Below are 12,610 nucleotides of genomic sequence, written 5' to 3' on the forward strand. Positions count from 1 at the left end.
AGGCGTTTGCCTGGAACAGGAGTTTAGAGACGTCCCTCTCTGCTAAAGCCATTCACGCGTTTGATTGACAGCTCGCCTGCTTCCGGGCGTGGCTACGCTCCGAAACTCCGCCGTGACGTCACAAAGCTCGGACTTTCCGCGAGAATTCCAACCCTATTTTCCCTTCCCCCACGTCTTCGTTTCGAAACCCCGCCTCTCCTAGTGACGTCATCACGTCCGGCCGCGTTAGACTATAAAAGTCTCGCGGGCGGCGTCAGAGCTGATTAGCTCCCAGCTGTTGACTGCATGTATTTTCTGGCACGACTCCGCGTCCGTTTGTCGCGACAGCGCTTGGTGTCTTGAGTGACTTGAGTCACCGAACCCGACGCCGGAGGGCGAAATGAACGCACTGGCCTCCCGAGCCGTCCGGACCTGCGATCGCTTGTGGAAGACCGAGCCCGCGCTCCTGCCCCCGGGGTGACGCACAGCCCCGAGCCGGTGAGTGAGGGGTCGGAACGCCTGGGTCCCGAGGGGCTGGGGGCTGGGGATCAGACTCCTGGTCGGTAATGAGGAGGGAGCTTGGGCTTCTGGGTACCGAGACAGGCGGGTTCGGGGGCCGGGACTCCTGGGTCCTGAGGAAGGAGGGCCTGGGAGCTAGAACTCTTGTGTCCGGGGAGGCTTGGGGGACAGGGACGGACTCCAGGGCTCGGACTTAGGAAGAAGAAGGGATTGGGACCCTGGAGTGCTGAGCCTAACGGAGGAGGGGTCTAGGGGCCAGACTCTTGGGTCTCCAATGAAGGAACCATATGGGAGTCGGAATTTTTGAGTCTCCGAGGGAGGAGGGTGATGAGGGCCCGACTTGTCGATCCTCAGGAGGATGAGAGAACCGGGGACTAGGACTTTGTCCCCACGGGAAGCAAGCAGAGGACCTGCGTTCTCAGTTCTTGGGACCGGGACTTCTGGGTCTGAGGGAAGATGGGGCTGGGGGCTTGGCCTCTTGGGTCTAAGGAAGGAGAGACCTGGGGACCTAGACTCCTGGGTATTGAGGGGAGAGGTGAGAACCACGGGAGAGAGATGGGGAGTGGCTGGGATTAGAAAGGAATGTGGGCGGGGACTCTGCGTTGCTATTTGTGTTACTACTTCTGTTGCTGTGACTCACGGTCATTCCCTGATGCTATCCCCTAAATGGCTTTTAAACTTTATTCCCTTTTTTCCTCCCTTTTTCCCAGCCCAGACAGATGGCCCCAGGCCAAGTGCCGCATCAGTCCGCCCCCTGGAAGGATGCCCACCCCTTCCTCCTCCTCTCCCCGCTGATGGGCCTCCTCAGCCGGGCCTGGAGCCACCTGAGGGGCCCAGGATCTCCAGAGCCCTGGCTGGTGGAAGCAGTAACGAGTGCAGATCAGGAAGAAGCTGGCTTGGAGGGAGAAACTAAGGCTTCTCTGGCCACCCACCATGCCCCCGGGGGCAGGTACCCTCAAGAGGAGGATGGAGAAGCATCATGGGGGACCTGCCCTGACCTGAAAGCCAACAGTTCTCTTCTTGAAGCCTGGGGACTCTCAGATGATGCTGATGAAGAGTATGGTGAGGAGGAAGCCACCAGTGTCCCTAGAGAGCAGGGAAGTGAATTTATAGATGGCCAGCCTGTTCCCCTGTGCCCCAGCCTTCTGATAAGAACCCTGCAAGACCCTCCTAGGGAGGAGGAATCTGAGGAAGGAGGAGTTGCTGAAGATAAAGAAGCCATCACGTTCTCTTTTCCTCTGTCACACTGGGAGTGTTGTCCAGGGGTGGAGGAGGAGAAGGATGGAGAAGCTGTAAACAAAGAAAGTCCCAGAACATCTACTTCCTCCTCATCTCCGGGATCCAAACCCACAGCTTGGGTAGATTGCTCAGGGGAGGAAGAGGATCGAGCAACCAAGGAAGAAGAAAGAACAATTAAAGAAGCCACGAAGACCTCCATTTCCCCCTCAACTGCAGGCTCCCACCCCAGGGCCTGGGAGTGTTGTTCAGGAGAGGAGTCTGAGGAGGAGAAGGACAAAAAGGCTGAGAACGGAGAAGCTGACCCAGAGCCACACTCCTCAATTCGAGCCCAGAGGCCCCTGCTCAGGCCCTGGCAGTGTCAACCCACTAAGATCACAGAGGAAGACGATGAAGAGCAAGATGAATTCAGTGATTCAGGAGCAGCTGAGGGTCCCTCTTCCATCCCCCCCACAAGTGCCTTCCTGAGGGCCTGGGTGTATCAGCCAGGAGAGGACACAGAGGAGGAGGCAGATGAATTCAGTGATTCAGGAGCAGCTGAGGAACAGGGAGCAGCTGAGGGTCCCTCTTCCATCCCCCCCACAAGTGCCTTCCTCAGGGCCTGGGTGTATCGGCCAGGAGAGGACACAGAGGAGGAAGATGAGGAAGAGAATGAGGATGACGATGATTCAGAAGCAGCTGTCTCAGGGCCAAGTCCCTCCCTTCAGGCCCAGAGCGCCCTCCTCAGGGGCCGGATATATCAACCTGGAAAGGAGACAGAGGGAGGGGACGCTGCTGAGGAGTGGGGAGAAGCTGGGCCCTGCCCCTTCCGAGTGGCCATCTATGTACCTGGAGAGAAGCCGCCACCTCCCTGGGCTCCTCCTCAGCTGCCCCTCCGACTGCAAAGGCGGCTCAAGTCTGCAGAAACTCCCACCCGGGAAATGGACCCCGAGACTCCCCTAAAGGCCAGAAAGGTGTGTGCTGAGGGGTCAGATTCTTGGGTCTTAGGAAGGAGGGGGCTGGGAGCTGGAACTCCTGGGTCTGGGTGCGGAGGGCTGGAGGCCCCAACTCCTGAGTGCCCCGTGTGTTGCAGAGGGTTGCATGTCAATTCTGTTGGGAGAGCTGTGTTCACTGTAATGCAATCCTTTGCAAGAGGCTGGGCCCCTGTGGGAGGAGGGAGCAGCTGTGGCTCACGTCACCCTCAGGGAACCCACATCCACCCTTAGTGAGTCAGATGAGAATCTGGTGGCAGGCAGGTGACTGGCGAGATAGCAAGCATTTTTGTGTGATTAATTTTTGTTTGGTTCTCTCTCTCTCCTCCCCTCCCACCTGTGGCCACATGTATCTTGTGTCTCTATCCTTGTCTCCTGGTGGCTGTGCCGGTCCGTCTCCAGGTGCGGTTCTCTGAGAAAGTCACTATCCATTTCCTGGCTGTCTGGGCAGGACCAGCCCAGGCCGCCCGCCGGGGCCCCTGGGAGCAGCTGGCCCGGGATCGAAGCCGCTTCGCCCACCGCATCGCCCGGGCCCAAGAGGAGCTGGGCCCCTGCCTCACCCCTGCCGCCCGGGCCAGAGCCTGGGCACGCCTTGGGAACTCTCCCCCTTCTCTGACCACCATACCTGCCCCTACCCATGCCTTGCAGATATCCTCCGTCCAGGCCACGCCCTTGAGCCATGCTGTGGCCTTCCCCTCCCCTTCTTATGTGTCTGTATCTCCTTGCCTGGACCTCAGTGGGAGGCGTGGCTAAGATCATGTGGTTTACCTGTTATTAACTATTTATTTTTTTTAAGTGTTGGTTTATATAAGGAATAAAGCCTTTTGATTTGTAGTGAGCAATGTCACCGTGTGTTTCTGAACTGACAATATCTACTGCTTGTGGGTCCCGGAAGTAGTTGGGGGGAATAGCATAAAGGCAGTGCCTCAGGGCCGGCCCCATGGCTTAGCAGTAAGTGCACACACTCCGCTACTGGTGGCCTGGGTTCGGATCCCGGGCGCGCACCGACGCACTGCTTCTCCGGCCATGCTGAGGCCGCGTCCCACATACAGCAACTAGAAGGATGTGTAGCTATGACATACAACTATCTACTGGCGCTTTGGGGGAAAAAGAAATAAATAAAAATTTAGAAGGCAGTGCCTCAAAGGTAGGATAAACTACATTTCCCATCATCCCTCGAATTTGTCTCTTCTCGTCCTGAAGCTTTTGAACTAAGGTCTGGTGGGTTTTTTAGTTTTTCTTTGGCTTCCACCTAAATTTTATTAAACTTGGGACAATTATCTTCCCAAAGGGGCTGAGAGCTAGACTCATTGATCCCTAACAAAGGGTTAACCCCCAGTTTTCTGTGCCTCCCTGGAATATAAAGACTCATCCTCCTACTGGCCTTGACATGGTGAGTTTCTCAAGGTTTTCAGCTGCCTGATTTCACATTTATAAGCCCTGTGTCCACAGACTCCATTTTCTTATCTGTAAAGTGTGGCTAACAATTGCATGTACCCTATGGGATGGTAAGGCCCCAACGGAGTTCACATTTAAAACAATGCTTGTCAAATAACATGTTCTGTAAGCATTAGCTAGTGTTGGAATTATTCTCTCTCACCCGTGCGTGTCTTCAATTACCCATCCAAGTTTACGCCTCCAGCTTAGAACTCTTCTCTGAGCTCATAAGATCTGTCCAGCAGTTCAAACAAGAGGGGCCCAAATGTCCTGCGCCGTGCCCAGCCTCATCCCCTGCCCCCTCCGTGGGTTCCCCAGTCTCCGCCTACACTATCCTCCTTTCATTTTCCCAAACAGACCAAGCCCCCTTCCACCTTAAGACCTTGGTATGAGCTGTGCCTACTGCCTCATGTTGCCATCCCTCACCCCTCTGGCTCAGCTAGTTCCTGGTGATTCTTCAGATGTATGAAAATCCCTTCTTTAGAGATGCCTTGCTCTGACCCAGCCGACTTGTGCCTCCACGTGCTTTTCTCCTTCACAGCAGATGAGCATTTTGATTTTTTGTTGTTGAAGACCCATCTGCCACAACCCACTCTCAGTCCCACAAGAGCAGATACTGCTGAACAGCCTCATCCCTAGAGCACAGGACTGGGCACCCAGGGGGCGTTCTAACAAGTGTTGGTCACTAGTAAGGTGGTGCAACAGGCGGCGCGCTGGGGCCCCTTCTCCAAAGCAGCAGGCACAGAAGCTGATGAAAGTATGATACTTCATTGGATTACTCACATGCCAGCTTCCCATCGAAACTGGACAAACAGATGGCGAAGGCTTGGAGCGGGCAAAGGGGGAAGCGGAAGTCCATGGTGAACGTGTCTGGGTCCACGCGGCCAAACTGGAGCACCAGGTAGTTCGCTGCGGAGGAAGTCAGGAACTAAGCCTCGCGTGATTCCTGCTGTCTCGGCCGCGGGCCTCTGAGCCGCTAGAACTACGACTCCCAAGAAGCTGTGCGGCGCCCTTACTAAGCCCGGAAACCCGCTGAGGGCCGTTGTAAACTACAGTTCCCAAAAGGCTTCGCAACAGCGTGGAGTCGGCCCTGCCTAGGAAAACGCTCAAGTGCTGATGGGAGAGGTAGTTCTCGTCCCCGTTCACGCCCCCGGCCCCGTTCACGACCCCATCCCCCGGTAAACCGGTTCCAAGGAGCTCACGGTCATCCGGATGCACGATCTGGAAGTTTTTGACCGAGGCCCGAGTGACTCGACCATGAAAATCGAGCACGTAGGCGCCACTCTCGTCGCTCCACGATGGAGCCTTGTTTTGCAGCATGACTAGCCCCTGGCTGGCGCCCCGTTGGAGGCGACTCAGTAACGACTCCTGTTCCTAGAAGGTAAAGTAGGGGGCGTGGTTAATCTACCACCAATTGGCTTTTTTTCTCTGGACTCAGCATTTTGAGTCCCTAGTCTCTCCTCCCCGAGGCACAGAAGTCTGACAGATTCCTCCCGGCTTCACATGTGACCTGTAATCCATCGGTCCCCTCCTCCCTTAGGACGTAGGGGCAGTCCCCCAGCCCTTCCTCTCCCACTGACGCAGAGATTCTCAACATTAGCTGACTCACATTTTGTGGCTGGACGCTGATTCTCTGGTTCTGGGCGTCGATTCCTGGAATGATCACAGTCATTTTCCGGGGCCCTCGGAATCCCAAGACGTTGGTCTCCTGAGGGTATTATGCTCCAGTTGGCCTGGCTCTTTCTCCCTCCCCACTGTCCTGCTCCATTCTCTCTCGTCTTCCAGACACTCACATAACACACAGCCCCCAGCTCCTCCCTGATCCGAGCAGTTTTCGAGACGAAATTCTTCCTTTCGGGATTCACCCCATTGTCGAAGATAGTGAACTTGGTACCCAAGACATTAGACCTGCTCCAGGAGGGAAGTGGCCAGAATAAAAATAATAATTGTTACTGTTTTGCTGCACGTTAAGTACTGTCCCATGTCATCTCATCAACTCTTCCCATCAATCCTCTACATAAGACTCATGTTCTGTGTTCCAGGTATCACAGTCCCAGCCCCCTCTCTTTAGCCTCCTGCCTTGGCCCTTTAGGAATGCTCTACCTTCTAGGATGCAAGAACTCACACATCCCAGCCCTCTTCTCCCACAGGAACTTGGAGGCCCAGCCCATTGCCTTTCAAGAAGTCAAATGTCTTAAAAATGCCAGTCTCTGCTCCAAAGCCTTCAGTTCTATTCCCGACCACCCTGGGGCTACAACCTGAAGAACTACAAAACCCATCAGTCTTGAAGAGAAAAGGCCCTAGAGCAGGTGGAACTTGTGCTCTATGGCCTACTGGGAAATGTAGTTCAATTGTCCCCTTCTCCTCCCCCCACCCCCACCCCCAGACCCCCTGCCACCTGTTTCTCACACACATCAGGGCTCTGCCCACCTGACTTTGCCCACAAAGTTGGCCCCATCCCGAGACAGGTCTGTGGGGTCAAGGGAGATGAGGTAATTAGAGGTTTTGCTCCTTTTTCTTTTGCGCCCAGCCAGAAGGAAGTGCTGTGGATGGGAGGAACAGTCCATCAGAACCGATTTCTGGTATCTGGCTAGGGCTAGGGGTCCAAAAACAAGGAAACACCATGTCCCCACCACATAGGAAAAGATAATGGACCAATAAGAGTCCCAAGGCTTGCTGGGAGATGCGGTTCTCACTGAAGGAAGTCATCTGCTGGGTCCTGAAGGGGAGCTTCATATCTTAATATCTCCCCCTCATTCCTTGCGCCACTGGGTCCAGGGTCGAGGCTGAGCCGTCAGGGGAGAACCTGACTGGCAGGCAGGGCCTGGCTTTGGAGAATAGGGAAGACCCTCACTTGGAACACAGCAGCAGTACTTCAGTAAGCGTTTCATCCCGGAAAAGCAGGTCTGGCACCAAGTAGAGGAAAAGCCTCTTTCCGGGAGGGATAGATTGCCTTGAGGAGAGGCGGCCATACAGAGAGAAGGCCAGACTGAGAGGGGCCTGGCTTGGTCTGGATGGGAAATCCACGAGGGGAGGGGCTTGGTTCCTGAGGGGCAAGGCTTATCCCAGGATTAGGTGGGGCCTAATAGCAAAGAGGCTCAGTGGAGGGGCCAGACTTGGACCGACAAACATGGGGCCAATACCGCGAGAGGGTCTGTAAGGGGTAAGGTTTTCGATCCTGAGAGGGCGTGGCCTGACTTTGAATAAGGTGGGCCCATCTCGAGAGTAAATGGGTAGATGGGATGGGTAAGGCCCCTGCGACTGGGCTCTATAAGGAAAGGAGCCCAGATCTGTGAGGGACAGGGCGTGGCTTTGGAGTTGACACGTCCTAGCTCAATGACGAGCAAGGCCTAGCTTCATGAAAGTCTTGACCTCGCTCAGAAAGGGGCAGGATCTGCCCCTGGGAGGTGGGGCTTGCTCCCGAGGCTGCCAGACCGCACCTTCCAGCCGTCCGCCGCCTCCAGGTGGAGATAGTAGAGAGGGAACATGCCCTTGTCTACGCCACGCTTGTCGCGGCTGATGCGACACTGCACCGTGCGGCCACGCAGCGCTGGCCGCAGCACATACGCTTCCATGTCCTCGCCCAGCCGAGGGCCTGGGGCGCAGGGAGGCGAGCGGGGCGAGCTCCCCACATCGCTGCTGCCCACGTCGCCCTTGCTTCCTGGGGCCTCGGACGCCTCCTCGTCGGCCGCTCCTGCGAAGTTCCTCACTGTAGACTCCGACTCCCCTTTCTCCTCTTCCAGGTCTTCGCCCTAGCCCACGCGTCAAATTTAAGTTGAGGGACGGCCGAGACCCGCCCACCACCCCCCCCCCCCCCCCCCCGGCAGCCTTGCCCACTACTGATTGGCCATCCCAGTTCCGGGTTACGCCTTCTGTCGACCATGTTTTGTGCCTATTGGTCAAACATCTCGGCCACCTGCTGATTGGCCAACTCGTTCAAAGGGCCCACCCAGCCAAGCCCTCATCATCTGTTGATTGGCCAACACCATTAGCTTCCCTCTGCAGCCACACCCACTCCATCTACCGATTGGAGAATCCCTTTGAAAGCACCGCCCATTCAACTAAAACCAGTGTTGACTCGGTCTAGATAACATACAATACGGCCCAGATCTACCCAACTGAAGCTATTTATCTCACTTTGATCAATACCAAAGTGAGTGCCGACTGACCATTCTGTTTCACCCTCTCCAAAGCTCGCTGCCTTTTAGTGGGCTGGATTTCAATGTATATGCTCACATTTTTCAAATCCTCTAGATTGACTTCATAGAAGGTACACACGCAGAGCCTCTGCCAGCCCAACCATAACAGGTTCCACCCGCCAGTAAAAAGGGCCTCTGATTGACCGGCAGAATTTTAGCCCCACCCTCTCTAAAGTCCAAGGCTGGCCCTCCTCCTCCAATATTCTGATTGGCTGGGCCACCTCCCACCTTGCTGGAGGCCAAGTCTCCACATCCCCCGTAACCATCCACTCTAGGATTTGGTTCTGGACTGGGTGCCTCATATTCATCTCCAACATCCTGAGATTCGCTCTCGTCTTCTGTACTGGTCCCTAAGGGGTGGAAGAAGCCGGAAGAAGACTGAGCTCAGGACACCTGGGTTCCAGGAGCTTGGGAAAAGGTCACCAGTGCTGGCCGGAGAAGGCCAGAACTCCTGGGTTTCCAGCCCCAACTTATTACTCATCGCTTTCACTTGCCCAGTTCTCCTCCTCCCCCATGTACACGCGGTTTACACGGGCTGAGAAGTCACGGACTGCCCTGCGTCTAAGGACAGGGAAGGGTTAGTGTCTTCCCTTTCCCTTGTCCCAGAGAGAGCATCAGAGAGACTGGGGAACTAAAAAGGGAGTGGGGAGTGGAGTTTGAGATGACCTTTGAGTCCTGTTATTGAAATCGTTGCTCTTGTCATGAGGAAAAAAAGAAATGTCACTACAATGGAATATTATTAAGAAATAAAAAGGAATGTGATACTGATAATGCTATAACATAAATGAACCTTAAAAACATGCTAAACAAAAAAGTCAATCACAAAAGATTATAAACTGTATTATTCTATTCAGATGAAATGTCCAGAATAGGCACATCTAAAGAGACAGAAAGTAGATTAGTGGTTGCCTAGGGATGGGAGAAATGGGAGGACGGGGGTGAAGACAGATAAAAGGTACAGTGTTTCTTTTGAGGGTGATGATAATATTCTAAAATTGATTTAGTATGTTTACATCTCTGTAAATATACTAAAAACCATGGAATTGTAAACTTTAAAGGAGTGAATTGTATGGTATGTGAAATATATCTCAATAAAGCTGTTACAAAAAAGGGGGAGGATTTGCCACATGGACCAGGGGTCCAAATTTCACCTAATGTCCCCAAAATTACCAGATCCTTGGCGGGCTGGCCAACCCCTGCGTCGAGTTCCCGGAGGCTCTTTACAAGAAGGGGGAGAGACAGGAACATCCTCCACGGAAACTTCCTCCAGCTCCGGATCGGAACTCTCTGGTAGTCAGGATAGGGAGTGGGACTGGAGAACGGGATTTTTGAGTACCAGGGAGGAAAGGGCTGGAGATTCAGATTCTCGGGTGTTGGAGGAGGAGGTTCAGGACCTGGACTCCTCGGTGTGGTGAATGACGGGGCCTGTGGGGGCCTGGACTCCTGGATTCTTTAAAGAGCAAGGATTGAGGTTCCAGACTCCTGGGTTCTAGTGGGAGTGGAGTTCTAGGGTATAGCCGATCCAAGGCCTTAAAATTACCTGCTTCTGTCGGCGACGCCATGGGACCGCGCTCGTGGCTGCCATCTCCACTGCAGCTCACTGTGCTCAGGTCACTGCGGGCACCAGAGCGCACATGTGTCTCGGGCACGTTCTCCTGGAGGAAAGGTTTCCCGAGGCCTGGGAAAAGGTGCGGCGACGCTCATTAACACGATGTACAAATTCCAGCACTCTGCGAAGAAGATCCGCCTCCTCACTGAGCTCTCAGACACGGCCCCCGATTCACCATCCAAACCCCCGAGACACACTCAGAACCCAGACTCCATCCTAAGACTCAAACAAGCACGGCCCTACAGCTAAATTGTTGTGGACTCCGTGCGTAAACGATCCCACACCGGGCTCTCAGTCTCTCCTGGACCTTGTCTCTCAATTACCCAGGCCTCGCCCCAACCCCGGGCTTTGCCAATTTCAGCCCTCAGATTCCTCCGAACCGGGTCCGCTGCTTTTCCAGGCCCCGCCCCCCAACTCTGCCAGGCCCCGCCCCCGGGCTCTCTAGACCCCACCCCCGCACCCTCTGGGCGGTCCCCGGCTTTCCAAGGCTCCGCCCCTGAGCCCCCACCGGTCGGTCACTCGGGCTCTTCTGGACCTCGCACACGCGCTCCACCAAGTCCCCGCCCAGGGCTCCACCAGGCTCCTCTGAGCCCTTTAGGCCCCGCCCCCGTGCTCCCACGGACCCCTCCCTCCAGGCCTACCCCCCTGACAGACCCTAGGAACCTTTCCTCACCGCAGCCACCCGAGAGGCGTTCCTCTCGCCTCTGCAGTCGCCTGTGCCGCAGGGAAGTGTCAGAATTGGCCTGAACCATGAGGGGCTCTTGGCGCTTCCTTCGCTGCTTCTTCTCAAACAGCCGCCGCTGTGGGAGCGGGAAAGGAGAGTGTGGGGGCCAGGAACCAGACCGGAAGACGGGTTTAAGGGGCCTGGGGCAAGGGGAGGCCTGCATCCGTGGAAGAGGTCCAGGAGTCCAGGCCCTAATCACTCAGCTCCTCCTTCCTCAGATCCAGGAGTTCTGGCACCCAGTCCCCTCCTCCCCCAGGACTTAGGAGTCCTGCCCTCCAGAGCCCTTGTTCCTTAGAAATTGCGGAGTCTCATCACCAAGGTTTACTTCTTTAAGATCCCGAGTTCCTGTTTTCTCATTTCCCAAGTGCAGCACTTGAGAGAGCCAAGGAAGGCCGGGAGTCCCAGAGCAAGTCCTGGGGATGGGGCTCCTGGGGAGCTATGGAAGATGGAAGAGTGGGGGTGGCAGGATTCCTGGGCATTAGTACCTGCTGTTCCAACTTCTGCAGCCTCATGGTGACGAGCTCATCCCCTAGAGCCCTGAGAGAGATGCAGACTCATGGTGACAGCAAGCAGGGCACCTCGGTTGCCCAAGAGGCCCTCCATCCCCTCCTTCCCCCTGCCCAACTTAGGGTTCTGAGCACTTGTGAGGTCACAGAAGGGGCAGAGCCTAAGCCTGCTCCCCCAGTTCTGAAGCTTTCTCCCAGCGCTGGCCTGTCTAGAATCCGGGAGTCAGAGCTCCCAGGCCCCTCCTGTCTCAGGACTCAGAAGTCCAAGGCCCCTGCCCCTCCTCTTCCAGACCCATGAGTCTTCATAGCTCCCTGCCTTTAGGTAGGACCCAGAAGTCCAGGCCCCCAGCCCCTTCCTACAAGGCTGATGGTGTTGAACCTGCAAATACCGTCATGGAGTCAGAGCTGAGTGGATGTGGGCAGAATCAAACTCTGGGTTCCCGGTTGCAGCCCCATCTCCATCCCTGCCCATCCCGTTTCCCCACTCACTCTTTTTTCCATGTGTCATTCTCCTGCGACGTTCTGGAGAAGCAAGAACCGGGAGTCAGGACTCAGACCCAACATCCCAATGGATTCTGCCCTCCAATACCTGATTTTAAGTTTTAAATTTTCTCCTGGACCCAGGCAGCCTGTTTCCAGCTTTCATCACTATCAGGGGTCCAGGATTTCAGTCCTCTCTCCCCGAAAACATCTCTCCTACACCCAGGCATGGGAACTCAGGACCTCAAACACCCAACCCCAGTGACCCCAGACCCCCAGCACGCACCTGCCTGGAGTCCTGGAGACTCCTTCTCCTCCTCTCATGCCTGGAGAGGCTTTCCACATTCACGACTCAGTGCTTTGCCTCTCTGGCCAATTTCTAAACATACCTAACCCTCTCTTTGGAAGTTGAGGACCTAATCTATGGGTCTCTGGGAAGTAAGCAGGGGAAGAAAGAGGACTCAGAGGGAAGGGACCTGCCCTGATCCCCTCCCTCCTGTTCCCCCAAGCTCCACTTCCAACAAAACTATGACCCCGGGCCTCTGCTGCAACCAGGCAACCGGGCTCCCGGGGGTTCTGAATTGGAAGGGTATGCGGGTGTTCCTTAAAGAGACCCAAGAGAGGCCGCATCGCAGCCTCGCTCTACACCTCTCTCTTACATAAGAAACTATAAGGTGACCTGTGCCAATTGCTACCGATCTGTAACTCGCAGCCACTTCTTGGGGAGAAAATAAATGGGAAAACTACGACTCCCATGAAGCGAAGGGGCCAAGATGCCCACGGAAGTTGACTCATTTCCCCCCGGCCTGCCTGCAGGGAGTTGTAGTTCTCTTTGAAAGCATCGGCTCTCCTTTCGCCTAGAAGGCAGGAAATACGACGTCAAGAGGTAGGGCTTCCGAGAAAGGAGACGAGGCTTTCGAGAACAAGCGAGAGACTTCGACAAGGGGCGG

At 55.3% G+C, this 12,610-nt stretch overlaps 2 protein-coding genes across 2 annotated transcripts; one reads left to right on the forward strand and one right to left on the reverse strand.

Moving 5' to 3' along the window:
• Nucleotides 1-64: 64 nt before the first annotated feature.
• Nucleotides 65-3,539, forward strand: PPP1R15A (protein phosphatase 1 regulatory subunit 15A). Its single transcript, XM_058529787.1, has 3 exons — nt 65-477; nt 1,209-2,687; nt 3,108-3,539. The coding sequence occupies exons 2-3, from the start codon at nt 1,218-1,220 to the stop codon at nt 3,456-3,458; spliced, it is 1,821 nt and encodes a 606-aa protein (XP_058385770.1). The 5' UTR covers nt 65-477; nt 1,209-1,217; the 3' UTR covers nt 3,459-3,539.
• Nucleotides 3,540-3,605: 66 nt separating this feature from the next.
• TULP2 (TUB like protein 2) lies at nt 3,606-12,424 on the reverse strand. The gene is made up of 12 exons (XM_058529802.1): nt 11,947-12,424; nt 11,670-11,702; nt 11,160-11,211; nt 10,624-10,750; nt 9,882-10,019; nt 8,570-8,691; nt 7,583-7,894; nt 6,573-6,685; nt 5,936-6,050; nt 5,752-5,850; nt 5,345-5,516; nt 3,606-5,051 (listed from the first exon to the last, which is right to left on the reverse strand). Exons 1-12 carry the CDS (start codon nt 12,003-12,005, stop codon nt 4,918-4,920), a joined length of 1,476 nt encoding a protein of 491 aa, XP_058385785.1. The 5' UTR covers nt 12,006-12,424; the 3' UTR covers nt 3,606-4,917.
• Between the last annotated feature and the right edge of the window lie 186 nt (nt 12,425-12,610).

The sequence above is a fragment of the Diceros bicornis genome, chromosome 34 (genome assembly GCF_020826845.1).
Source record: "Diceros bicornis minor isolate mBicDic1 chromosome 34, mDicBic1.mat.cur, whole genome shotgun sequence".
Taxonomy (NCBI): domain Eukaryota; kingdom Metazoa; phylum Chordata; class Mammalia; order Perissodactyla; family Rhinocerotidae; genus Diceros; species Diceros bicornis.